The following is a 26,029-nucleotide window of genomic DNA, read 5'->3' as shown; positions in this document are numbered from 1 at the left end:
CTTCGAAAATTCGGAAGGCATTCGTTGTTTAGTCTCCCACCCTGAAGCAAGTCCTGCTTACCGGGCAGCGCCATTGTGCCTCTCTTCCTCCTTTTCTTTACTCCTTTCCTTTCCTCCACCGCCCTCCCCTTTCTCTGCTATCCTGTCTTCCCACCACTTTAAAGCCCATTACTTACCCTGTACATTACAAACACCAAAACAGCTAGTAACAACAGCCCTGCAAGCACTGCCAAGACGATCACCCACACAGGCACAGGCATGGGCGCCGGCTGAATGCCCCAGGTGATGTTAGTGGTGACCTGTTGGGGACAACACACTGAGATTTAACTAAATAGCTAATTGACTTAGTGAGTCCTTGACTTACTTTAAATTTTTATCTTAGTGATACTCACATAATGTTCTTTTTTTAAATATATAATTTAGTGAGTCTACATTAGGCACCAATAGTGCTTGAGTACAACACACACACATACACTCACACATACACACACACACTTACACACACATACACACACTCACACACAACACATACACACAGAGTGACACACACACACACAACACATACTCATACACACATACATACACACTCACACACACATACACACACATACACACTCACACACACATACACACACATACACACTCACACACACATACAAACTCACACACACATACACACACTCACACACAACACATACACACAGAGTGACACACACACACACAACACATACTCATACACACATACATACACACTCACACACACATACACATACATACACACACACACATACACACACATACACACTCACACACACATACACACACATACACACTCACACACACATACAAACTCACACACACATACACACACACATACACACTCACACACATACACACTCACACACACATACACACTCACACACATACACACACACACATACACACTCACACACATACACACTCACACACACATACAAACTCACACACACATACACACTCACACACACATACACACTCACTCACACACACATACACACTCACACATACATACACACACACACATACACACACACACACACACACACACACCATACCACATCACACACAAAACTCCAAACAATAGGTTGACTTCAGATTTCAGATGAGATGACTAGTAAATAACCCAAAACAGATCATGACAGCTGTTCCCATTTTCAATACTTAAATATCTTCAAAATACTTATTGTAGTCAGTTTCCAACCTTGTAATTTTGTGGGGGAGAAGGTAACCCCAAAATATCCCCTGACAGATTAGATATACAGTCCACACCCTGTTACAAAGGACACAGATTAAAGGAGAAGAAGAAGGCTCTAGTAATTCCAGGCTAAGGGAGTCAGTCAGGATTACCACAGGGCAAGAGCCCGGGCCAGTGAGGCAGCTCGTCAGCTGAAGGCACTTGCCGCCACACCTGATGACCCAGGTTCAATCCTCAGGTCCCAAATGACAGAAGGAGAAAATCAGTCCTGGGGAACTGTTCTTGAAACTGCGCGGAACGCTAGGACATGCGCCCCGCCCACAGCAACAACAAATGCAATTTTAAAAAGAAGAAGGGCGGGGGGAGGGGGGGAATATGCCTCCAATCCTAGAGTACGTAATCCTCTCGAACAGCTTCCTTACTTGCACTCATTATAGTCAGGCCTCCGCTAGAAGGGCTCTAAGGTGTCCGCAGTGCACGCGTCTATCCACTTCCGAAGCCCGCGGCTTACCAGTGTGGAGTTGAAGAGGTCCTCGATGGGAAGATTCTTGTAAGGGAACTCTATGATGTTGAATGACGCGGACGACTTCAGGGCGTAGGAGTGGTTCTGCTTCTCCTTCTGCAGAGGAATAACAAGAGCACGGTGTCTTAGGCGGCAGGCCTCTGGTACCCCCTCGGAAGGTGTGTAGCTCTGCCGGCACCTCTATCTGCTTACGTTCATAAATGTCTCGGTCCACAGCAGGGACTTCACGTACAGGATCGCGCTCTTCCCCCTATCCAGTCGTCCCACCTGGCAGACGATCTGCATGCACTTAGCAATCCCACAGCCCTGCCAGAACAAATCATTCACAAAGTAAGAGCACACTGCATTTTTTTTTTAAAACATTTGAACACTAAGCATTCTAACATGAATGCCAAAGAGATTCTTCCGTATGCTGTAATGCTTAACAAACAGACCACTAGTTAACGGTGCTTTATTATTATTATTATCATCAATTATTAGTCTCATATATTACATCCTGACTGCAGTTCCTCCTTCTACTTCTCCTGATCCTCCCCCTTCCCCCTCCCTCCCCCCTCTCCCCTTCCCCCTCCCCTTCCCCTCTTCCCGAGACCTCTGCTCTTCCTCCATTTCCCTTCAGAAAAGAGCAGGCTTCCTTTGTTTTTGTTTGTTTGCTTGTTTTGAGACAGGGTCTTGCTACACCGCCTTGGCTGTCCTGGAACTCACAGAGATATGCCTACCTTGCACCCCCAGTGCTGGGATTAAAGGCAGGTGCCACCACACCTGGCAAAAGCATTGTTTTTCTTTTAGTGTAAATTATTCTAGAAACATAAGATTTATAGTAATAAAATGTTCACTTTTATGACAACCCAACATTCTTTAGGCAAACCCTGAACATGGTAATTTTAAGACACAAATATCAGATTCCAGTAACTGTGGAAAAGCAAGGAGAGTAAGTGAATCTTTAATGGTTATCCTGTGTGAGACCTGCAGAAAGGAAATCACATGCTGAGGACATCCGCCACACTTAGTGTTTTCATCGGGACCTTGAAGGTTAGCCGCTAAGGGAAACAAATATCCGCCACCTTCCACGTGCTGGCCACACTGCTCCATGCCACGTGCACACACCTCACAGCCATGCGGTTTGGTGAGCAGCACCAGCAGCTGAGGACCAGGAAGGGAAGAAGTGCACTGCCTCCACCTGATAAAGGGCACCCGTTAAAGAAGCACAACTAACTCCACGCTCAGTGGAAGGCCACGGACAAGGCCAAGGGGTCTGGAGATGCTGCTTCTAGTCAGCAGCAGGAAGGGTCAGCAAGAACATAATAAACAGATTTTTAAAAGCCATCTATGAGTAGATGAAAAAATCTTATGTATTAAACAGCAACAACAAACCACAAGCAAACTACACTAAAACCAATAAAGACCTAATAAGCAAGTACAGAAACAAAAACAGAGCACAGATCTTACAGGGTACAAGTTCAATATACAAACATAACTTGTAGTTTGTACACTAGCAACACCATCAAAAAGAACCAAAAAAAAAAAGAAAAGAAAAGAAAAAGAATAAGTGCAAGTGCAAAGCTAGGACACTAAAAACTATGTGGGTTTTTTTTTTTTAATTTTTGTTTTGTGTTTTGTTTTTGTGCAAACACTTTGAAAGGAATTCAAATACTATAGAAAGGAATGGAAGAAAACCTAACTGGATAGCCTGTGTTCTAGAACGCAAGAGTTCTGAAACTCACAATCTGCTAATGAGATACAAAGGGCCCTAAGAAATGTACCCTGATCCTAAAGTTTATAATGAGTTGCTAAAAATGCCAACCATGAAAAATAACCTTAAAAAGGAAGAAAATAAGCCACACGGAGTGGTACAACCTTGCAACCCCAACACTCAGGAAGCCGAGACAGGAGGGTAAGTAAAAGTTCCAGACCAACATGAGCTACAGTGAGATCTATGCTTGAAGGGAGGGAGGGAGGGAGGGAGGGAGGGAATTTTCAAACCTGCTATAGAGCTATAGTAATGAGAACAATTTGTTCTCATCATTAAGAATGCACATATAGGGGGACCTCCTCCCCCTGTATATGCTCATAGGGTATCAAGTCTCTTCTTGGTAACCTGCTGTCCTTCCTCTGAGTGCCACCAGGTCTCCCCCTCCAGGGGACATGGTCAAAGGTGAGGCACCAGAGTATGTGAGAAAGTCATCGCCCACTCTCCACTCTACTGTGGAGAATGTTCTGTCCATTGGCTAGATCTGGGTAGGGGTTTAAAGTTTTATGGCCTGTATTGTCCTTGGATGATGCCTTAGTTTGAGCGGGACCCCTGGAACTGTCATAGGGGAGGGGAATAAGGGGAAAATGGGAGGGAGGGAAGAATGGGAGGATACAAGGGATGGGATAACCATTGAGATGTAACAAGAACAAATTAATAAAATAATATATATCTTGGGAAAAAGAAAAAAGAACGCACGTATAAATCAGCTAACTAGAAGTAAACAAGTAGGGATGGTCATTCAATAACGTAGCTGTGGGCAAGGTTAAGGGCCTGAGTTCTGATCCCCAGCACCCACAGGATAAAATCAAGGTCTACAGAAGCACATGCCAGCAATCCTACTGCTAGGAAGGAAGGAACAGGAGAATCCCTGAGACTTGCTAGCCAGCTACTCTAGACAATAAAAGAGCTGCAGGTTCAGTGAGAGGCCCTATTTCTACAGAACACACTAGAAGGAAAGCTTCAGTCTGAAGAAGCTAACTACACACAAGCAAGCGGGTAAATGATCTACCTCAGACCCAGCTACACTACTCTTCAGTATAAACCCCAAGGACTCTTTTTTTTTTTTTTAAGATTTATTTATTTATTACACAGAGTATTCTGCCTGCATTTCCTCCCCATCTCCCCTTAAGGCTTTAATGTAGAGTCTACGTGGAAAGAGGGGCAGAAAACTGTCAGGAGCCAAAGGTGCCGGTGATGACTGAGGGAACGGTGCCTTCTAGAGACGACAGGACTGATGCACATGTGAAGTCACAGAGTGTGGCACCATGCACAAGACCTACACAGACTCAAGCCAAAAGGGGTCCCAGCCCTGAGCGAGAACTGGACATGAGGCCCGACCCCTAACTAAGAAGGTATCAGGCCCCGTGCCCAGGAACAGTTGGCCAGTACAAAGGGACTCAATAGTATTTTTGTGGACTTTTTTCCATTTTGCTTTGTTTTGTCATGTTTTTGTCTTATTGACCTTCTGTTTTTGTAATTTTCCCTCCATTTTTGTGTTTTTGTGAAATTTCTGTGTGTTTGTTTCTTTTTGGTGTTGTTGTTTTGTTTTGTTTTTTGTTTTTTCTTCAAAGAGATAAAGAACATAAAGCCAGATGAGTAGGGAGATGGGGGAGAATCTGGGAGGAACTTGGGGAGCGAAAAATCTTATCAAGATATATTATATGAAAACACTTCAATATAAAAATTAATACTACCTATTTTTTTTAAGCAAAGTGGAGAAGAAAGAATCCATGTGTGGGAGACAAGGCGCATACAGCGAGACAGCAAAGGCCTAGAATGCGTGAGGTCACATTACATCCTCTGACAATGTTTTGTGAATATTTTATTTTTAGATATGTGTACCTGTGTAGGTATAGGCCAACAAGAATGCAAGTGTCCTTTGAAACCGGAGGTGTTAGCTCTCTGTGGAGCTGTGGTTACAGTGAACCAACCTAAGGTCCTCTGGAAAAGCAGGCAGTGCTCTTAACCGCTGAGCCATCTCCTTAGCCAACTGTAATTTTTCTGAGTCAGCTGAGAAAGTTCTGCAGCGACCTACGCATCAAAAGATCACTACAGGTTCTATGGCAGATACACTCCAGGAGAGAGATGGGGCATAAAGTCAGAGGCCACAGCTGGTAGAAGTCAACAGAAGGGATGGAGTTGGTGCAAATGGATTAGAATTAGGTGTTTTTTTCAAAGTGGATGGTGATGTAATTTACCAAAATGCAAGGTGTCGGTCCTGAGAGACAAAGAGGAAGGATTTGTGAAGAGAATGGAGTTGATTTTCGCTACATGTGGATCTCACTGTGGAGAGAGAACCATTGTGGAAAACTCCATGACAAATTTTCAGATTTATTATTTTCTGGTAGACATTTAAGAGGAGTTCTAATCAGCAGCTAACCAGAGCCTGAGGTTTAATGTAGGGGTTAGAGATCTAAAACTGAAGAGAAAGGAGGAGATGTGGTGGCAGACAGGGAACCAGGAGATGCTGACGCCCTGAAAGCCATGATGTGAAGGAAGGTCAGTATCTGAAAAATGAGCCTTTGACCCTAGCACTCAGTTATATAAAAACAGTGGTCGTGGGGCTGGCAAGATGGCTTAGCAGGTAAAGGCTGTCATCACCAAACCTGAGGACCCACATGTTGGAAGCTAAGAAGTACAGGCATTGGACAACCTGACTCATTTAAAGTTAAATCGCTGAACTAATTATTCCCTTCAGACATTTTCATTACTGGGCCTCCTGGTTCCTCCCGCAATGTGGCACTAAAGTGTCAAAGAGGAAAATGAGATAAAAAAGGCTGGAAGATCAATCAAGAAAGTCAGAATACAGAATGCTTTTATTAAACAATCTATTAAATGGGACAGTTGAAAAGTCTCATTAGCGTAACTAGGAATAAGAAGAGCAAGAAGATAGCCGGCACTCGGGAGGCAGAGGCAGGCAGATCTCTGTGAGTTTGAGGCCAGCCTGGTCTACAAAGCAAGTTCAGGACAGCCAGGGCTACAGAGAGAAACCTTGTCTCAAAAACCAAAAAGAAGAAGAGGAGGAGGACGAGGAGGAGGAGGAGGACCAAAGGACACACTGCTGGGATGTTATTTCTCATCTGTCCTGTGATCATGTATTTTTAGCTGCTGGCCCTTTGCGTACTTGAGAAGGCACTTACCAAAGTGTGAACATCTCCCTCGCTGACGGCGGTGACATCCCGCTTGGTGACAAGGTGATTTCGTTCTCCTTGTCCAGCCGCTGTGTCGTTCTTTTCGGGCGTCTGTAAAGATGAGACATGAATTACATCGTAAAACAGAGGTAAAATGGTAACAGAAAACATTTCACATAGACATTTGGACATTAATACTTAAATATGATTAATATCTAAGCTATGAAAATGTGATATGCCAGAAAATTTACCACTCAATAGTTAGTGAACAGGGAAGACAGAAAATAAAAGATCAATGTCATTAAATGTGCCCTACGAATGTTAGCTTTTCCAAACCACTGCCTTTCCCATGCATCCCCAGAGGGAAACTGATACCAATGCTGAGAGAACCTCAAATTCTACAGTACATCTACGAGTGCCAATTAGGAGTATTGAGTCTGATTTGTTTTGCGTGTTGGAAACAGAGTATCTCTATATAGCCCAGACTGGCCTTGACCACAAAACGTAATCCCAGATAACCTCAAACTTGTTATGGGATTACAGGTAATGTGCCATCAAGCCTGGCTTATTTTATTTGCTTTCTGAACTTTCCTCAGACTATATATGATGTAATATTCATATTCTCTCTCTCTCTCTCTCTCTCTCTCTCTCTCTCTCTCTCTCTCTCTCTCTCTTTTGAGACAGGTTTACTTTGTGTAGACTTGGCAATCTTGGAAGCTGTAGACCAGGCTGGCCTCAAACTCAGAGATCAACCTGCCTCTTCCTCCTGAATGCTGGGATTAAAGGCCTCCATCACCACCACCACCCCACCTGATGTGATGTTCTTAGTTAAATCTATATTGTGGAACAAATATCACTGTCAAGAAAAATGCATAAAGTCCTATAAAATGGCACTTTCCTACACTCTGTAGATCAAGAGTCACAAGTAAAATGGTTTATCTCATTCTAAAAACAGAAATTCTACATTAAGATAGCCTTAGATACGATACCATACATTTGATAAACTGAGATTGCAGTGAGTGAGCCATAGTAAAGAATAACTCCCAAGGCCTCCTGAACACTCATATTCATGTGTTCCACGCCGATTACACAGAATTGCTGCTTACCTGTTGCACAAATGGGCTGGTTTTTGGTGTGCTAGTTATGACCTAAAACACTTTTTTTTTTTCAGAGCTCATACATTAAGATAGCTGGTTTGGGTTTTTTTTTTTTCTTTTTCTTTTTCTTTTTTTCTTCACACATTTCATTTACATGTTTTTCTTTTTTTCTTCACACATTTCATTTACATGTTTAGGAAGAAAATGAAAATCACAACAAGGAGAAACTGTGTAAAGCTCAGTAACCTTAATTCTCAAGGGGTTGATCTCGGTGTCTGCAGTGCAGTTCATTGGCCCGTCGATGTCGTAGTGGAGGACATACAGCAGAGTGTCATTGTTGTAGCTGTAAGGCCACTGGAGATGGAGAATTGCCTTGCTGAATGAACTTGGGCCGTTGTTTCTCAGCTAATAAGGAAAAGAAAATGTAAGCGCCTCAGACGTGATGAGCTCTCTAGCCCTTCCTCGGTGTTTACACTGGGAAGCAGATCCGCAATGGGGTCTGAGGAGCAGCGGCTTCTGCCGACAGACTTTGCGCGTGGCCATCACACACACAGGCCAAACAACAATCTACCAGGGTGAACATGCAAAGAACACAGCTAAGGGATTTACTAACTAGTGCCTTAATAGCCTTCCGATAGACAACAAGAAACTTGGCTTAATGACACATATCTCCAGTTTTTAGTCAGAACTTCAGAATGCCTTGGAGCATATACAAGGGATGTTCCTTTTATTCAGACAGAGTTATTTTGTGTTCTTTAAACACAAAGAGATTTGTTTATGAAAGTGAACTTATAAACAGTACTTCTGGTGCATGTTCAAGCTGTACAAACGCCACGTAAATATTACATAGGACTGGTTTTAAAAAGAAGTTTAACTGCTCTCTCCACTGGCTCCCCTCACTAGCTTTCTCTTGAGTCCAGTCGCTAGCTGCAAACCTCATAGATGTGCTGAACAGCAGGCCCGACATCTTCTTCAGTCTCTGGGTTTTCCTTGTACTCCCAGTTTGGAATTGGAAGAAAGATGTGATCTGGACTCGAAACTCTAAACAACAACCAAAGAAAACCTACCATGAGTATCAAGCAACACAGTCGGTCCACTTCCCTAAGTATTCTATGTTCAAGGGAGTAAAATCAGTCCTAAGCTTTAAAAGCCTTAAAGGAAAAGCTTGCGAATGACCAATGCATAACCAGCGTGCATGAGATGAGCAGGTCAACAACTGCTGCTAAAGCTCAGTCAGCATACTGTAAGGTTGTTGTTAGCATCCCTTCTCAGAAGACCACCAGAACGACCCTTGGGGCTCTGGAGCACTTTCAGCGCCTCATCTCTACAGAGCCTACTGCCTTGGAAAAGCAGAGTGTGCTGGGCTGGCTGCCCACAAGAAGCCAGCGATGGGTAGCCACACCTCAGAAGCAAACACAACAACGGGATGTTTAATTTGAGATTCACACTCACCCTCTTATCTCAACAGCAGCCAAAACAGCAAGGTCGACTTTATAAGACACAACCGGACTTACATTGTCAAAAGAATTAGAGCTGAAAAGAGGAAAAAAACATGCTCAGGACTGAACTGGGCCTGTTTATCATCAAAGTCATAAAAGGGAAAACTCAGGGGAGCGAGAACTAAAGACTTCAAAGCAACACAGACTTAGCTAAAGCCCTACCAATTATTTTAACTGCCATTTAATTCAAAGATGAAGAAACGTTTCCTAAGTGGTTAATTGTTTTATAAACTCAAATTGACAATACAATCATTTGTATAACTAAATACTTATTTAAGAATCCTATAATACGGTGCTGAAATTTTAATCAACATTATTCCATCTTTAGATGGTAGTGTGTACTATATTTATAAGGGAAAAAATGGCTATTTGGTCGTAAAATATTGCTTTCATACCTTTGGATTTTCAAGTCAAACTTCACAGATGTATCCATCTCTGACTGCTGGTGCACACTGAAACGAAGACCAGCAAGCAGCTGAAAGAGGGAACGTGACATTAATGGTGGTCAGTGTCTTCTCCAAATTAGAAACTTCAAGTTTGGTAGCCAAATTAAAAAGTGTGTTCTAAATTATACTTCTTGTGAGTTTATGGTAAAAGTGAACAAAATAATTACATCTGATTTTCCACTCAAGTCATAATGGGGGCTATTTAACAATCATCAATTATAACCGTGCCTCCCCATGATATTAACTGTCTTTCTAAAAATTGCAATTTTCAATTTCCAATAAAAGCACTGGACAACTGAGTATTAGACTTGACTCAGGAAGCTGGCGACTGACTTAAGAAGCCAGACAGGAAGTGATGGAGGGTTAAAGGAGTTGGACAAAACCAAAAATGTCCCCCTCAGCACTTCACAGGTCCCTTTCTCTAGCACCTAATTGCTAAACCCTGAGGCAAAAAACAAAAAATAAAAAAACAAAACAAAACAAAAAACCTGACTGACTTCAAAGATCTACAGTTATAAGCGAGAAGGCTTCTTGGGGATCACATAACTGGCATGAAAAAAAACTGGCACCTCTGAGACCTCTGTGGGGCTACACTCACATTGCAAAGTCTCGAGCTGGCGACTTAGAAAAACCAGGAACTGCTGTGCATGGTGGCCCATGCCTTCAGTCCCAGCACTGGGAGGCTGGGGCCTTTGGGTCTCTGAGTTTGAGGCCAGCCTGGTCTACAAAGAGAATTCCAGAACAGCCAAGGCTACACAGAGAAATGCTGTCTTGAGAAACCAAATAGATAGATAGATAGATACATAGGTAGGTAGGTAGGTAGGTAGGTAGACAGACAGACAGACAGACAGACAGACAGACAGACAAAAGAAAGAAAGAAAGCCAGGCATGGTGGCGCATGCCTTTAATCCCAGCACTCAGGGAGGCAGAGGCAGGCAGATCTCTGAGAGCTTGAGGCCAGCCTGGTCTACAAAGAGAGTCCATGACAGTCAAGGCTACACAGAGAAACCATGTCGTGAAAAAAGAAGGAAGAGGAAGAGGAGGATGAAGAGGAGGAGGACGACGACAAAGGGGAGGAGGAGAGAAGGAGAAGGCAAAGAAGTGGAGGAACAGGAGAGAAAGACAGAGAGGGAGACAGAGGGGGAGAGAGAGAGAGAGAGAGAGAGAGAGAGAGAGAGAGAGAGAGAGAGAGAGAGAGAGAGAGAGAGAGAAATTCAAGAATTAAAGGATCTATGAGCTAGAAAACCAGAGAGAATGAGGGGAAGGAAAATAAAAACTCTTTTCTGGGAACATCTATGCAGAATAGCGCCTGCGTGTGGAGACACACCTACAGAAGCATGCAATGCTTAGTCCACAGCAACAGCTGCGCACACGGCTGACATTGGTGCGCCACTCAGTGACTCTGCCCGTAAAGCATCAGATGTCCAGCATGTTTCCCATAATTCCAGTGGCACGCACGCACTGCTTCCTTTCTAGGGGACTTGAGAAGAGCGTCCCTGGGAGCTTGGCTCTCTGCTCACTATCAGAAGGTGAGCCTGGTCCAGCTACGCTTCTCCGAAGCCAGGCTCCATGTTAATGATACAACACCATCCCACCTACGAGTAACAGGCCCTGGCGTTTGCTAGGGTGGCTTTTAGGCACCCTGGCTCAAAACACTAAACTGATAATTTTGGTCTTCAGTTTAAATCATATTTTTGCCTGTTTAACCCGACTGAAGGCAGTGTAGAAGAGTATAGAGTCCCATATAATTTTAGCATCCTTGTTAAAATGAGCAGAACACGGCTAATAACTAAGCTATAGATCAAGACTAATTTAAAGCTAATACTTGGAGGGCAAGTGAAATGGCTCAGTAGTGGGTAAAGACACGCATGACCAAACCTGGTGGCCCGAGTTCAGTTCCCATGTCCTACATGATAGGAGAGAACCAACTTCCAGAAGTTGTCCTCTGACCTGCACACAACATGTGGTCACACACATGCATGTAAATAAATGAAGTTTTTAAATAAAAATATGGTTCCTAGAGCCACCATGGCAGTGCACGCCACCCTTCCAATGGCAGCACTTAGTGGGCAAAGGAAGGAAGAACTTGAGTTTGTCACCATGCTGAGGCTGCATAACAAGACCCCATCTTAAAAGCACACACAAACAAAATAGGGCTAAATATGTAGCTCATCAGTAAGCCATTTCCAAGCATGTGTAAGGTGCTAAGTACTTAGCACCACAAACACACACACACACACACACACACACACACACACACACACACAGTAACAAAGAAAAACCCAATTTATTTTGAAATTACTATAAACAAACGTAGGGGGGAAAGACATAGTATTCTATTTATAAGGAGAAAAACCCATTCAATTAAAACTTCTTACTTGAGTTCCAGCCTTCATTGGGTTTCCAAGGTCGCACACCACCTGCCGTGTTTGGTTTTCTGTCTTAAATGCACAGGAAAGTCTTGCTAAGGCCTTTGAAAGGCAAAAAAAAAAAAAAAAAAAAAAAAAAAAGATGAGTAGGGTTGGAATTTGAAAAGAAAATCAATAGTAACCAAAAGAAAAAAAAAAAAAAGCAGAAACTACAAAGCCCTTACCCAATACTATGCAGATATTTAAATTCCCCCCCTTTTTTTTCCAATGAAGCAAATAAATCTTTTTGAGCAAAAAGAGAAAGAAGCTAGGCTGTTGCAACTGTTGTTTCATGTACAAGCGTTGGGAAGACCCTGGAGGACTGATTCTGATCTCAGTGCCTCTAACCAGCGGCATGTCGGGAAGGCTTCCACACTGTATCCTGCTGAGCCCAGTTTTCAGACGCTTGCCTCGTAAACCTAATAATTATTATGCTAGGTATGAGGCCTGAAGAGGATTCTGTGAGCTATGCACTCTATTGTCTGACAATCTAGTTTTAGATAGGATGGCTAAGCTTGGGCTTCCCTGATAGGAATGACCTCATTAATGTTTTGGTTTGGTTTGGTTTGGTTTTTCGAGAGAGGGTTTCTCTGCGTAGCCTTGGCTGTCCTGGACTCGCTTTGTAGACCAGGCTGGCCTCGAATTCACAGCGATCCACCTGCCTCTGCCTCCCGAGTGCTAGGATTAAAGGTGTGCTCCACCACCGCCCCGGGCGACCTCATTAATTTTAACAAGACCTGGAATGTGACCTCGTGAGAGGCAGCCCTGCTTACTTCATTGTTCCGGACGACCCCGATGAAGTCAGCCTGCGGGGGGATGGTAACCATGAGCTCCGCCTCGTAGGCGCCTTCTCCCTGGTTCTGCGCCTTCACCGTCAGCGTCAGAGGGTTGTCGTCCCCAATATAGATCTTCTTCTGATCGCTGGAAGTTAATTCAAACCCAATAATGAAAAGAGACTACTGGGGAGTGGGTGGCTGCTCAAAGACACAGGAGATGAGGCATGCTGCTGGCATCCTTCCCTGTCTCAGGGAAGCGCAAGGCTCCTCCACAGCTCAACAGAAAATGGAGACCAGCACCCTGGGTGCAATTTCAGTGTTCCTCTCTGCTTGGCTGAATGCTGACGCCAGTCACACATCACTGCTATCTACCTGTATTGCCCAGGTCTTATCGTATCTGTGCGTGTACTTCTAATTCTTTGATTTTCTTGCTGAGAGGTGAACTATTCTTTTGCCATAATTCTCACAAGTCTTCCATGTGCCATACTGAGTGTGCGATAATTCTCACAACAGTCCTCCATGTGTCATACTGAGTGGTTAAGGACGCTCTCGGTGCAGGGCATGCCCACAATGAGGGCATGAAGGTGATAAACAGGGCTCACAGTACAACCAAAGCTAATGGTCATGAATCTGCTGAGCCAGGCACTTAGTGAAGCACACTGGGTGTTTTTAACCACTGTATTAATTGCTTTATTGTGAAGAAAATCATAAGTTATCCTTTACTGTAAGTGATTCTCCTTCCAAAAAAAAAAAAACAAAACCTAGCATTTCGAACAGAAAGGTGTGTTTTTCCATTTAAATTTCCTATCTCATGTATTTACTGTTTAGAGTAAAACTTACCTATCTACAGAAACTTCCAGTTTAGGTTTACAGACATTGTCTTCCCCACAGTCAAGTAGAATATGAGCCTAAAAGAAAGAGATATTGTTTTCTAGTGAATCCTGGACACTCATCTCTAAACATGTCAGTATAGTTATCAAGAATAAGGGGGGAAAATAGAATGAAATATAATTACTTAAAAAATTGTATATCTCAAAATAGCTCTTAACATTTTTGAATAAAGTTAGTACAAGAAGTAAGGGCTGGTTGTAACTGTGCTCCTGGCTAGCCTATCTGAACAGGGACAACGTGAACATCCTTGTAAGGGTTCCTCATTATGACAGTGGCCTCTGCTGCTATCACAGAAACTGGCTGCAAATATTAAGTTAAGAAGAAAATGGTCAAAATAAGTCCAGTATATGCAAACTCATTGGGAAATAAATGAAACAAACAAACAAGCAAAGAACCCCGAAGTATTAAAATAATAGGCCAGAAGAAAATGGCAGAAAATCTAAACATTTTTTTTTCTGGCTCTGGCCAAGGGAATGTGCCTCAAAGAACAGTGTGGAAAAACCCTCTGAAGAGAAAGAATGCAAGAACACAGATCTTGGTAAATTACATAGAAGGAACAAATCATAAAAAAAAAAAAAAAGAAAACAAAAGTCATTCTTAGGTTGCTATTTAGTGAGAACTTATCTAAAAAAAAGAATAGTAATAATAATGATAAAGATTTCTAAAGTAATTCTAGAGCTATAAAGAAATAGTCATAGATTATATATCAAAACATTTATTATAAGGCACAGACAAGAAGTTACTTCTAAAGAAATTCTCAATTAAATACACACACCAAGAAGCTCGGATGTTAAATTAAGAATCAATACAATATCCATTCATCCCCAAGTAGCAACTACAAACACAGAACTATGTTCACAAGTTCACTACTAGTGGATAGCCCCCCCCTCAAAAAAGACAAATACACTAAATTATCAAGGTACAAAACAAATGTTTGTTAAAATACATAAATTACACACACTTTTAAAAATATTTCAATTTGCCTTCTATGTTGTCAATATTAGCATTCTCAAATTCTACCCCCAGAAATAAAAGCTGCTTATAAGGTCTTAGAAAGTTCAAGAAAAAATGATAACGTAGGTGTATGCTTATGAAGCCTATGATAGACCTAGTCCTAGGCATGTGATAGAATACAGGAGCGAGATGGAAAAACTATTTAGAGAAAGACGTTTTGAAAAGGGTTTTGGCAGAATTAACAGACTGCTTGAACCTTTGTGTTGCTTTACGAAAAAGATTACTGTGGGAAGCTAAGGAAGGCTTCCCTGAGTGAGGAAGTTTCCAAACATACACTTCCCTCACCTGATTGGTTCAATAAAGAACTGAGCAGCCTGTAGCAAAGGAGAGAGAGAGAGAGAGAGAGAGAGAGAGAGAGAGAGAGAGAGAGAGAGAGAGAGAGAGAGTCAGGACTTCCAGCAGAGAAAGGAATTAGGAATTGTGGGAAAGACCCAGGTGCAGGAGGAGCCACCAGCTGGATATGGATGGAGAAGCAGGAGCCAGGACTTAGAGACTGAGATGGACAGGTAACAGCCCACAGGGTAGGACGTCAGGCCAGTATGGTCGGGTTACAGCAGCTGAGAATCTGCCGAGCTATAATGCCATAAGCTTAAAATAAATATAAAAAGTCTCTGTGTCACTGTTTGGGAGCTGGTGGTCCTAAGGAAGTCCTGTTTTAGCCGAAGCCTTCCCTATAGAGTTCCAGCTTGAAACTGGCAAAGCCTTTCTCTAGTCTCAGTGTGAATATGGGCAGTGTGTGCAAAGAACAAGCAGGGAAGCTTTCTCCTCCCAGATGTTTAGTCTGTCATATAACACATACATACACACACACACACACACACACATACACACACACACACACACACGCACACACACACCACAAAATGTACACCCAAGATAAATGAGGCATTGTGGGTGTTTAGTAAGTACTAAAAACTGGACTTCCATTGTTTTTCTTGGATCATTTCACTGCTTTATGTGTGTGAAATGTGGCCCTGTCTTTCAGTGCACATGACTACTGAATAGGTTTAAAGATCTCAGACCTAAATATTCAGATCATTTCCCTTCTGGTTTCGTTAATTAAACATCTACCAACACTGTGGAAGCAATCCCTCGTGACACTTAAGAACACAAGTGTAAAACTTTAACAAAAGACCAGAGGGCGGGGTAAGAAGTAACTCGCGAAGCGTATTACCTGCCGACTGACATTGGCCGGGGTGAACTGGTTCAGGATGGGTTGCAAGCCTGTTGGGTCAGCAGCCGTTCTCTGGTCCAGCCGGTACTCCATGAAAATAGTGATGGGAGTGAGTTTGTCTCTAAACTCAGATTCATCCTGAAACAAAAGAGCTTCAAGTTAAGGATGACACCAACCTAAACTGTTTGCAGAGAAACCCACAAATGGAGGGACCACGGAAGCTGGCTGAACTCACCGCTCAAAGCTGCGGTCCTAACAACCTCTGAGAAACTGTGGTAACCGTAGTAAGCATAAAGTGAAACTCAGGTGGTTGATCAGTAAGAACTATTCGTCAAGTTTAGCTTTATGATGTAAAATGTCACACACACACACACACACACACACACACACACACACACATGACTCGTGTTAATTGTGTACCAGAGTTCTCTAAAGAAACTACATGTGCATAACAGCCTTCCACGAGCTGATCTCTGCCAACTATGGAGAGTGTAATACTTCAGAGTTGTTGTAGACTGTCATTAGTTCTTTTTAAATACATCTTAGCTACACATCTGACTTACCTTGGCCATTGCTAGCTCAAACTACTAGAACCCATCAGTGACCCTGGTGGATCTCCCACCTCTAGCAACCAAAGAATGGGATGAAGACGTGAACGCTGTAGATTTTCCCCGCTTCTCAATGCTGACATCTGAAGCCTACAGAAGAGGGTACACTGTCTTGCTTAGCCCCACCCACTTGATGGCCCGACCGGCCTCCCGCTGTTCTGTGTAAAGGGAGCAACACTAATGTGGCTTTAAGTTGCCCGGCTGTTGCCCGACTTCCTTTCCTTTCAGCCTGCTGAAACTGCAGCTCACCTGCCCCTGCTTGCTCTGCTGACATCACGTGTTTCCAAGCCTGTCTAGACATCTTTTGTGGTCACTTCTTTGATGGTGGCTGATATGTACACGCCCAGTTTGCTGGTGCCACGTTTTATACACTGCGTGTCCTTAAACGGTGTGTTCTTCATTTGCGGTTCTTGTTTCTCTTTCGGCTAACTGAAAATGGGTCACACACAGTCTTCAAGTTTCTCTCTATTTAATACTCTAAGACTCATCCTTGCTTCTTCACTGCCCGGGAGTGTGTTACCTGATGACAGCTTGTCTGTTCTAGGATTTGTTTTTGTTATTACAAAAATGTGTTGCAATGATAGTCCTTATATAAGGACAAGATTTACCAGTTCTGTGTTACCATAGTGTATTTTCCAGAACCTTCATACCAACGGAAAAGGATCATCAGCAACCAACGAGTTTCCTTCCATCGCACCTTGGCCAGTTAACAAACATTGTCTGACTTAGATTAAATTTAATTTGGATTTGTTGAAATTCATGACTGTCTCTTAAATCCTGAAGAGTGCATTATACCAGAGTGTTTTCTGTAGCCAAGTAACATGATCTTGTTTTTGTTGTTGTTGTTTTACTTCTTTATTCATGTAGAAAGCTCACCTTCTAAAATCTCCCTCACCCCACCCACACCCCCGCCCAGTTTTTCAAGACAGGGTTTCACTGTGTAGCCTTGGCTGTCCTGGACTCATTTCATAGACCAGGCTGGCCTTGAACTCACAGCGATCCACCTGCCTCTGCCTCCTCAAGTGCTGGGATTAAAGGCGTGTGTCACCATGCCTGGCTGGTGTAAAGTTGGGTTTTTTGTTTTGTTTGTTTGTTTTGTTTTTTCTTTTTTATCGGCACTTGGAATGTGGAGACAGGAGGATCACGAATGCAAGGTCATCCTCAGCCACAAGGCAAGTTCAAGGCCAACCAAGACGTCAGGAGACACTGTCTCAAAAACAAGCAAAACCCCAAAACTAACTTCAACGAATGTTCCATTTTAAAAATGGCTGGGCATCGTGTGGCGCACGCCTTTAATCCCAGCACTTGGGAGGCAGAGGCAGGTGGGATCGCTGTGAGTTTGAGGCCTTCCTGGTCTACAAAAAAGCATCTAGGGCTGCCAAGAAAACACAGAGAAAACCTGTCTCAAAAAGCCTAAAATAAATAAATATAGCTGTAGGATCTCTCAAATATAGCAATATATGTGACCCTACAGTTATTGGTTTTTCATATCTTCTTACGACAGATGTGTTATGAATGTCTAAGACTATTCTTTTTTATCCACTGCAATTATCAAGAAATTTGGGATATTCCTTAAAGAGATGATAGGAAACTCATTGCTACGTCTTTTTTTCTTTCTTTCTTTGCTTCAAAGTAAGTGTGGTGTGTGTATGTGTGCTTCTGGCCATAAAGTAAAGTAAGTGTGGTGTGTGTGTGTGTGTGTGTGTGTGTGTGTGTGTGTGTGTTGCGGTGTGGGAGAGTGTAGGTTGTTTCCTATGGGGCTGGAGAAATGAGTTCTTGATGCTCTTCCAGTGAACCCATGCTCAGTTCCAGTACCCACATGACAACAACTACAGCTCTGTAATCCAAAGAGTTCCAGTTCCAGAGGCTCGAGTGCCGTCTCTGGCATCCACAGTCAACGGGCACACACATGGTGCAGATATACACACGGAAGTGAAACAGCCACACACCATAATAAATAAATAAACAGGTTCCTGCTTGACTAAGCTTCACCTGGTTCCCAGACTGGATTAACCCCGTGCAAGGGTCCTGCGCTTCCTCATGCCAGAGTCGGGATGTGTCTGTGCCAGGAGCCCTGCAGTGTCAGGCAAGCATCAAACAACCCTCGAGCTGCAGAAGGCCCCAGCTAAACCCCAATCCCTGGCCGGTGTCTACAATCAGACCCAACGCTGCTTCTGGCTCCATCTCTTGCCTCAAACTAGGTTCACCCAGTGGTTGACATCTTGGATTTTAAACTTAGCCACTGGAGATATTTAGTGGATTACTTACTTTTTGGTCACTGGACCGTTTTACAGACTTGAGAGTTTGGCAATATTTAAGATGTAAGGTTTATTCCCCCATGATTCATTCAGTGATACTGTAGTGGAAAAGGCCTCTTTGAACACTCGTCTGAGATGAATAACCTCTCTACCTCCTCCGTTAGCGTTGGCACTGGAAAAGCCCGTTTTCTCAGGCATGTTTCTCTGAGCTTTTCATTTTGGCTGAACACCAGTTTGCAGAAAGGAAAAGTCATGCGCATGAGAGGGGGAAAGAGAAGAGAGAGTGTCCCTTACCCGCAGGTAGGCGACCAGTTCCTCACACTGCATCTGTGCCCCCTTGAAAACTGTCATGTTCTTGGCGTGCCCCGGGGACCTGTTATGGAGAAACAGTGCTCGTCGGATTGCTCCCTTTTGCTTGAGTTTATCCAAAAGCAGCTCCACCTGGAAGTCTACACAAACCAGAGCGTTTATAACCAACACGTTCCGTCCCGGCAGGTCTGTGCTAGCAATCTAGTTTCCCCGTGAGCAGAGATACTCGTTTCTGAAAGCTAACTTACTTCTAAATTCATTAAAATGCCTAGCCATTGTGGTGAGACAGTAACAAATTTATCCCAGAAACTAATAACTAAATGGTTTGCTTGTCCTCCGCCCCCCCACCCCCCAAAAAAAGCCAAATGCAACTATAATGACAGTAGTGAAACCAAGTTATCAGAGAAAAAATACTGACTTTTCATTTAAGCCAAGGGAAAGATGACCACAGAATGAAACAGGTGCAGACTGGTGGTAGAGTGCAGGAGGCCCTGTTCCATGGCCCTCACAGGCACACACGACACAGACAGCTTCTACCCATTAATCCAAGCAGTGAGTGTCCTGCCCATCTTAGTAAATATTAATTAGCATGTATCCACGTCATTATAAAGCGTACTATGAGCAGTGTGTAACACTTGCCACAGTGTTCCCAGTGAAGCTGCCCTTTACCGTGACAGCTGAATATGGCTCTCCTGAGGCATATGTGTGACCAAAGAGACCCTGATGGGTTAAGAATTACTTAAGATGAGTCCATAGGCAATTGTTAGCATTGCTGCCTTCTAATACTTATTTCTTTAAGCAGTTTCTTAAAGGAATTTATGATACAAAGTTTCAAAACCTCAAGTCTCTTTCTAAATGTCTTCAAATGTTTAATTTCGAGTGCAGGTATACTCAAGGTGGAGACTCTTCCTGGTATTCACAGCTTCATTGCCTTCTCCTGCAGCTTCTCAGATCCACTGGGCTCACTGCACCGCAGGCTTCTCAGATCCACTGGGATCACTGCACCGCAGGCTTCTCAGATCCACTGGGATCACTGCACTGCAGGCTTCTCAGATCCACTGGGATCACTGCACCCCAGGCTTCTCAGATCCACTGGGATCACTGCACCGCAGGCTTCTCAGATCCACTGGGATCACTGCACCTCAGGCTTCTCAGATCCACAGGGCTCACTGCACCCGCAGGCTTCTCAGATCCACTGGGATCACTGCACCGCAGGCTTCTCAGATCCACTGGGATCACTGCACCGCAGGCTTCTCAGATCCACTGGGATCACTGCACCCCAGGCTTCTCAGATCCACTGGGATCACTGCACCGCAGGCTTCTCAGATCCACTGGGATCACTGCACCCCAGGCTTCTCAGATCCACTGGGCTCACTGCACCGCAGGCTTCACAGATCCACTGGGCTCACTACACCGCAGGCTTCTCAGATCCACTGGGCTCACTGCACCGCAGGCTTCACAGATCCACTGGGCTCACTGCACTGGAGGCTTCTCAGATCCACTGGGCTCACTGTACCCAGGCTTCTCAGATAAATGCACTGGGCTCACTGCACTGCAGGCTTCTCCTCAGACTTGCCGTTTCCAGGTGTGGAAACCGTCCTAGGGACATCCCATTTCCTTGTGGTCTCTGCAGAAACCTGGTGTTCCAGTGAGGTCCTGCTTGCCACCCTCTGCACATTCACACCGAGAGCAGCCAGCTCTTCTGGCATTCTCCTCTGCCCTATCCCACTCGGTAGCAGAAGCCACTATCCACTCAACTGGCAAACCTTGCTCCGAGGACCACATCAATCATTTCCCCAGAGAAGGAATGATGTCGGCTACTCAGACTATATGTAGCCGCGCAAACTTCTCTCCCTGTCTCAGGAAAGGCTAAGGCCTTCCCCGGTTCTCAGGAGACCATGGACTCAAAAATGGCATCTCCCTGACACCTCACTCACCTCACATCCTTCCCCACTCAGCATGCTAACTGCTGCCACCTATTTACCATTCTCGCGCTCACACTGTCCAGTAACAAATACGCTGCCTCCGAAGTGGCCTACGAGCTGCCAAAGGATGCAGCAACTATGCGTAATTATGTATCTTAAATGCCTTCAAGAATAAGCACTCAGATTAAGATGATAACCACAACAACAACTTAAGCGACTGCATTGTGTGCCCTGAAACACAAGCGTTGTACCCGCTGTGCCATCAGCACGCTGACTCTGCCCAAGATACTCACTGAGCCTCCTTGGAAGTGTTCCTTTGCCATCCGCCTTTAAGCAGAATCTGACATTAAAACTGCAAGGGAAGGAAAAAAAATGTTTTCAAATGTAAACCCTATAACCCAGTTCAGGTATAGTACTGAATCCCACCGGAGTCTCACATTTCTAATGTAACTATGTATCCGGGGTGGTGAGGGGAGGTCCTAGGAACCACTGTCCTCTCTCTGCCAGACACCAAAATCAGTGGGCTTTCCTGATCCTGAGGGCTGGTATAAAATGGTGTTGTGTCTGCATACAGCTGCTGACATCCTCCAACTTCAGGTCACCCACAGAATGGTTATAATGTAATGTATACAATGTAAATACTGTGGGAGTATCTGCCAAATTGTATTTTGAAGGAATGGCAGCAGAAAAAAAAAAAGCCTGCACATACCCAGAAAAGATACAATATTTTCATACATTTCCACGCACAGTGGGTTGAACTGACAAATACAGGTGCAGAGAACGGATGGTCCGCATCACAAACGTTTCCATCTTCCTTCGTGTCTGAATATGCCTCTGGTATTTGCTTATGTGTTAAGTGTGTCTGTTTGTGTTCGTACGTACATGTATGCATACACTGAGGGAGGAGCTCGCCTGTGTGTACACACGTGGAGGTCAGGAGGCCCACTGTGGGTGTCTTCCCTCAGTCACACTTTGCCTAATTTTTGAGACATGGTCTCCTATTCATTGAGATGTGGTGTAAAATACATGTGTGACTCTGCACCGTGCCCACAGCTGTAAGAACAGGAACCTGCGGGCGCTCACGTAAAATGGGGTTTTATCTGCACACACGAGGCATCCTTCTCATGAAAATGTAGCAAACATCATGAGAATTTCACACGCAAGACATGCGATACAAACAGCTCAGACACTAAATTTATAAAAAAAAAAAAAGTACATGTGTATGTGTGTGTGTGACAAGCAAAAGACCAATTTTGACTAAATATGTGACACTTACTGAACACCCACCGGAAAGGTGAGCGCAGAGGGGAACAGTACAAATGCAGCTAAAGCCTTAGCAGCTTGTTGCCAACCAGCAAAACAAAGCACTAGTGTTACACTCTGCTTAGCGTAATCCAGTGGAAAACAAGAACTGCATGCGTGTCGTGTTTGTGGTGCTAATGTCCTTCTTACACTCTTTTCAAGAAAGGTTTTTCCTATCTCCTCATGTGTCTGTGTCATCACACCAGCTCTGACTTTTCTGTGCAAGGACATGAAGAGTGTTCCGCAAGTCAAGCCGCCCTCACTGTACATGAGTCAAGACTTTTGTTGTTGTTTTGCTTTGTTTTCCAAGACAGGGTTTCTCTGTGTAGCCTTGGCTGTCCTGGACTCACTTTGTAGATCAGGCTGGCCTCAAACTCACAGTTATCCACCTGCCTCTGCCTCCTGAGGGCTGCGATTAAAGGCTTGTGCCACCACCGCCTGGCTTGAGTCAAGACTTCTTACTAGTTAATTTTTACACTTGTTTTAACATACATGAAATTTTTAAAGTTTTTAAAATAACACAAGTCAATTAAATAAAAAAATAACTATAGTACAGTTAAATGAAAACGTAACAAAAATCATGAAAATACCATATGCAAGACAAAAAAGAAATTACGATACAGAGAACTCAGACATTAAATTTATTAAAAAATAATGTGTGTATGTGTATGTGTAACAAGCAAAAGACCAACAAAATATTAAAGAAAAGTAATTTTTGTAACATTCACATATATGAAATATGAGAAAAAACACATACTGTTGTAAACTTAAATTTTCAGAAGGGCCTGTTTATAATTAAAATTAAAATGTTTTGCGGTCTGTTTATCTTCCCCTTCTTTTTGACTATACTTTTGACCATACTTAGTACATTAAAAATCATTCTCATGTTAGCTTATAAACTATTTGTGGAAGCTTCTAGGTAGCTTCTTTGAAACTTGACTCTATAATCTAATCTGTAACATGGACAAAGACTGTGTTCATAGGAAGGGCCTTAGTGGCATTTCAGCCCTGCCAGCTAACTCTGTGTTGCTCGTACGATGATTAAACTATTAGTCATCACAACTACTACTAAGCAAAGATCCTTACCAGGAAACTTTGATAGCTGTCCTAGGCAACGGGCAGGTTTTATTGTCTTGATTTAAAATGCTAGGGTACACTTCAAGGCCAGCATTTACGGTGACAACGGGTCTGGCTCTAGTTTTAAGTTAAAAAAATAAATAAAAAGGAGGAAGCAGAAAAGAGAGAGAGAAAATGTTATGTTTAATAGATTGGTTAAGTTCTCGTCCACCACCAATGCAATCCAATACTCATCACCACTGGGAATAGCAGCAACCATTATACTAGCCTAAACGTAAACATCAGATGACCAGCTGTCTCATTCACCCACAACTGACCTAATTCGGTCCTGCGCCTTGGCAAGTGCTCAATTCCAGGCAAGGAGGACGATTGGCCAGCCTATCTGAGTTCAGCACAATAAAGCAGAACTGTTACCAGCTGAAAGGACACGGTGAGCAACGTGAGCGCCATAAACGCGTCTGTGCTGACAGGCATTGTATAAGACACGAATAGCAACACGGAAAGAATGCCCACAGAGAAAGGAAGCCTTCACAACCGAAGGCAGCCTGGTTAGTGAGCAGACTATATACAGCATGGCATTCATCATGTGCTTACTCTGTGCTCTTCTTAAATATTTTTTTAAACTTTTAGTTATGTGTATGGGAGATGGGGGTGAGCACAGACGTCTGCAGGTGCACAAAAACATACACACAGATCAAGTCAATCCTAGAAATCTGGACGCTTACTTCTCTATGGCTATGATGCAGGTGATGGATCGCAGTGACATACCTCCTCTAAAGACACATAAGACTGAGGCACAAATACCAACTTAGTTTCAAGCCTCTTCTTGGAAAATGAAATTATCATCTTAGTTCATTTTTGTGGGGGTCTAGGGATAGAGCCCAGCATTTTGTGTACACAAGGCAAGGACACACAAAAATGTGCTACTCATACATTTCTGGAGAGTGGCTAAACATGCAGCAGAATGTCTTCAAACAAAATTGAAGGGTAATGAGGGAAATTTCTGAATAAATTTTAAAATATTAAAAAAAAACCCTGTAGCTCTCTGTTCTTGGAGGGTTTCTTGAATATATACTATTTATAGCAAACCTTGAGTAGAACAAATAACTTCAGCCGAGCAATGGTGGCTGGCTCACACCATTAATCCCAGCACTTGGGAGGCAGAGGCAGGCAGATCTCTGTGAGTTCGAGGCCAGCCTGGTCTACAGAGCAAGTGCAGGACAGCCAGAGCTATAAAGAGAAACCCTGCCTCAAAAAAACAAACAAACAAACAAACAAAATTGCCACTATTTCAGAAAACTAAACTGAAATTCAAATGAGTGCTTAACTTAAAAAGTTCAAATGATTCAGAATATCCCTGTATTAAGGAATGTGGAACATACCTGTATAAGACAGCTCGATCCACACCAAAAGCTCCAACAACTAAGTCTTGAGAGAGAGAAAAATGTGTTAATAATAAACAACAAAATTACACATATAGATATAAATACCAAAATATAAGATAAAATATGACACAATTATTTGTTGGAATAGAAAACAAGAAATTCATGTTTTAGAATAATAAATGTTTGTGTTATTTTAAGGGAATAAAATACACAATGATGTATATAATGCTTATAAAGCATGATGCTATTTTGGTAAGTTAAAAATAGGTATATTTATATGGTGCATGCACACACACACACAACACACACACAACATATACACAACACACACACGCACACACATATGACACACAACACACACACAACACACACATGCAACACACACACACACACACAGACCGGGGAGATGGCTCTGTAGTTAAGAGCACTGGCTGCTGCTCTTCCTGCAGATCCAGGTTCAGTTTGAACATCGACATGATGACTCACAATTGTCTATAACTACAGTTCTGGGAGATGTGACACCCTTCTCTGGCCCCTTTGAGTACTGAACATACAATGCACAAATATATATGCAGGTAAAATACCCATATATATGATACTAAAGCCCATACATTATATTTGCATATATATGTATGTGTATGTAATTTACTTATGTTCATATATGCACATACATGTAAACGAACTAATGATGAATGAATGAGCGAGCTGGGCATGGCGCTGCACACCTGTAATCACAGCCACTCAAAAGACAAGGGCAGGAGGATTGTGGGTACCAGGACAGCCTGTGGTGTATAACAAAAACCTGGCTCAAACAAACAATCACAATGTATGAATGCATCAGGGGGAAAATGGAAAGATACACTTTACTATATTAAGCTCTGTAATGCACATACTGTAGTCATAAAAAAAAAAAAGCTCCAAAATTATGCCAACTCCCAGACAAACCTCTTGTCTTATTTCAAAAGCATGTCCCCCAGCTTATACCCAGAACCCAGATTGGCTGTTTCAACCACAAAAGGCCATCTGGGTTTTCTAATTTTACTTCACATAAAGAAAGGATCCATTTGGATCCTGCATCCATTGTAATGCTGAAAGGGTGTAAGCATTTAGCTGATGGTCTCATTCCAGCAGATTAATTCAATGAGAAACCTTGGACAAGTTACCATTTCCAGTTACTTTTCACACCCATAAAATGACCTTATCATGGCCTAACTTAACT

General features: G+C 43.1%; 1 protein-coding gene across 2 annotated transcripts in view; it reads right to left on the bottom strand.

Annotated features, from left to right (window-relative positions):
* ITGAV (integrin subunit alpha V) overlaps positions 1-26,029 on the bottom strand; it is an 84,406-nt gene that overhangs the window by 3,762 nt on the left and 54,615 nt on the right. For both annotated transcript variants that reach the window (XM_084800185.1, XM_084800186.1), the window contains exons 14-29: positions 24,808-24,853; positions 23,435-23,542; positions 21,340-21,398; positions 19,107-19,261; positions 15,947-16,084; positions 13,708-13,775; positions 12,865-13,012; positions 12,062-12,154; positions 9,633-9,712; positions 9,191-9,271; positions 8,674-8,779; positions 7,985-8,143; positions 6,651-6,752; positions 1,950-2,063; positions 1,746-1,853; positions 177-299 (exon numbers count right to left, since the gene is read on the bottom strand). In XM_084800185.1, the coding sequence (XP_084656311.1) occupies positions 177-299; positions 1,746-1,853; positions 1,950-2,063; positions 6,651-6,752; positions 7,985-8,143; positions 8,674-8,779; positions 9,191-9,271; positions 9,633-9,712; positions 12,062-12,154; positions 12,865-13,012; positions 13,708-13,775; positions 15,947-16,084; positions 19,107-19,261; positions 21,340-21,398; positions 23,435-23,542; positions 24,808-24,853 (1,688 nt within the window). The remainder of the gene's footprint in view (positions 1-176; positions 300-1,745; positions 1,854-1,949; positions 2,064-6,650; positions 6,753-7,984; positions 8,144-8,673; positions 8,780-9,190; positions 9,272-9,632; positions 9,713-12,061; positions 12,155-12,864; positions 13,013-13,707; positions 13,776-15,946; positions 16,085-19,106; positions 19,262-21,339; positions 21,399-23,434; positions 23,543-24,807; positions 24,854-26,029) is intronic.

The sequence above is a fragment of the Acomys minous genome (assembly GCF_964271855.1).
Source record: "Acomys minous genome assembly, chromosome: 10".
In the NCBI taxonomy this organism is placed as follows: domain Eukaryota; kingdom Metazoa; phylum Chordata; class Mammalia; order Rodentia; family Muridae; genus Acomys; species Acomys minous.
The sequence above is the reverse complement of the archived record's forward strand: the minus strand, read 5'-3'. Positions and strand labels throughout refer to the sequence as shown.